Source organism: Engraulis encrasicolus, unplaced genomic scaffold (assembly GCF_034702125.1).
Source record: "Engraulis encrasicolus isolate BLACKSEA-1 unplaced genomic scaffold, IST_EnEncr_1.0 scaffold_33_np1212, whole genome shotgun sequence".
Lineage (NCBI taxonomy): Eukaryota > Metazoa > Chordata > Actinopteri > Clupeiformes > Engraulidae > Engraulis > Engraulis encrasicolus.
Window position 1 is genome coordinate 584,291 of NW_026945632.1, and position 2,500 is coordinate 586,790.

The 2,500-nt window shown below is 44.7% G+C and overlaps 1 protein-coding gene across 1 annotated transcript in view; it reads right to left on the reverse strand.

The window, feature by feature from the left end:
* Positions 1 to 2,500, reverse strand: part of LOC134443512 (serine/threonine-protein kinase MRCK alpha-like) — a 167,722-nt gene that overhangs the window by 69,211 nt on the left and 96,011 nt on the right. The window contains exon 18 of the mRNA XM_063193272.1: positions 1,352 to 1,499. Coding sequence (XP_063049342.1) covers positions 1,352 to 1,499 — 148 coding nt within the window. The remainder of the gene's footprint in view (positions 1 to 1,351; positions 1,500 to 2,500) is intronic.

The window sequence follows — 2,500 nt, forward strand, 5'->3', positions numbered from 1 at the left end:
TGGGGATTCAGTATGTAATACTGGATGACAGTGCAGACTCTAAAGATAGAAAAACTGCCGTTCTAAAGCGTTTACGTTGATAAAAAAAAAAAAGAGATTCCAAAAAGTACACATGTTATGCTATTTTGAGAGGGAAGAGACTGTTCCAGAAGCTAGGAGATGTTTGTTGTTACAAGACATTAAACTACTGACTGGACTGATGACATCACCAGGAATACCCGTGTCCGTGGTGCCCACTGCATATGTGAGGTTAGCGCGAGCATCAGTTATCTTATTTCAGAAAAAACACCTGTCGAGTCTCCGTACAAGTGAACGGAGCATGGACCGTTTTGAGGCAGCGGTGCGCACGCAGCCAAATGACGTCATACCTGTTTACAAACTCTAAAGGGCTCTATTACCCCTGGGGGGAGGGACCCCTAGGGGGCTCACAGTGGTATTGCATTTAAAAAAAATAAATAAACAAAAATGTAATTCTTTGCTATTTTGCCAATAAGTTAAGACATAGACTCTCAGTTTATTCACTATCTGTCCTACACATGTTTAAAGAACATTGTAAGTCACGGGAAAAAGGGCTTTTATAAACTTAAGCTATTCATGCATTTATTTACTTCACTCCGTTAACTGTGCGGCTCACTGCATCACAACGCAGGGACGCTGGTCTCGAGGCATAAACCACCCTATGGACACTGTGCAGGAAATGGTCAAAAAAGGTAGGCCTACTGCAAATATGCTGCTCATTGAAACTGGTCTGCCTTTTGCCATTTGATATTTACATGAAAGTTTACGAAGTAATAAACAAATATTTTCTAGTATGGTCCAAGTAGAGTCATTTTTGCAGCTAAAAATTGCTATTTTGGGAAATTCAAAATGGTGGACCATGGAGAAGATCCCCTCTTGTGTCTTGTCCAGCTTGTCCTTGAGTTTGGTGATCTCCTGTGACACACACACACACACACACACACACACACACACACACACACACACAAACACACACACACACACACACACACACACATACACACACACACACACACACACACACACACACACACACACACACACACACATACGCGCGCACACACACACACACACACCACACACGCACACACACACACACACACACACACACACACACACACACACACACACACACACACACACACACACACACACACACACACACACACACACACACAAACACACACACGTACACACCTCTCGTGTCGTATCTGGTCTAGTTTGTCCTTGAGTGTGGTAATATCCTGACAAACACACACACACACACACACACACACACACACACACACACACACACACTCACACACACACACACACACGTGTACACACACACCTCTCGTGTCGTGTCTTGTCCAGCTTGTCCTTGAGTGTGCTGATCTCCTGTGATAGCGCCCTCTGCTGGGCCTCCGCTTCCTGCAGCTCCTGGCGAAGAGACTTGATCTCACTCAACTGCTGACGATGAGCCTCCTCCTGGTGCAGAAAACACACACATTATAGTGAGTGTGTGTGTGTGTGAGTGTGTGTGTGTGTGTGTGTGTGTGTGTGTGTGTGTGTGTGTGTGTGTGTGTGTGTGTGTGTGTGTGTGTGTGTGTGTGTGTGTGTGTGTGTGTGTGTGTGTGTGTGTGTGTGTGTGCGTGTGTGTGTGTGATCTCACCGTAATGCAGAGTCTGAGTTAGCTAGTTAGCTGTTGTGTTCCTAGCCTACTGAGTTAGCTAGTTAGCTTTGTTCACCTGCTAAGACTGAGTTATCAAATTAGCGTTGTTCACCTGCTCAGTTAGCTGACCAGTAGAGCATGACACGGGAGTGGATTTTCACTCCCATCGCATCCCGGTCCCAGAAAGAAAAAATCCCATCCCGTCCCATCCCAGGCTGGGGTAAAATATGGAAATCCCATCCCGTCCACTCCTGAAAAGAATGTCTAGCAATCCTGCCCACTCCCACTCAAAAAAATCATTTTCGTTAATTTGTATTACCGGTCCTGCCAGCTCCCATTCATCTTTAACATTTTGACTCCCATAGGACCCACAGGACCCACGGGAATTCCTCTACTGAACAGTTAGCGTTTGTGTACCTAGCCTACTGAGTTAGCTAGTCAGCTTTGTGTAGCCTACCTGTTAAGACTAAGTTATCAATTTAGCTTTGTTTACCTGCTAAGACTGAGTTAGCTAGTTAGCTTTGTTTACCTGCTAAGACTGAGATATCAAGTTAGCGTTGTTCACCTGCTAACATTGAGTTAGCTAGTTAGCTTTGTTCACCTGCTAAGACTGAGTTATCAATTTAGCTGTTGTGTTCCTAGCCTACTGAGTTAGCTAGTTAGCTTTGTGTACCTACTGAGTTAGCTAGTTAGCTTTGTGTTCCTAGCCTACTGAGTTAGCTAGTTAGCTTTGTTCACCTGCTAAGACTGAGTTAGCTAGTTAGCTTTGTTCACCTGCTAAGACTGAGTTATCAATTTAGCGTTGTTCACCTCCTAAGATTGAGTTAG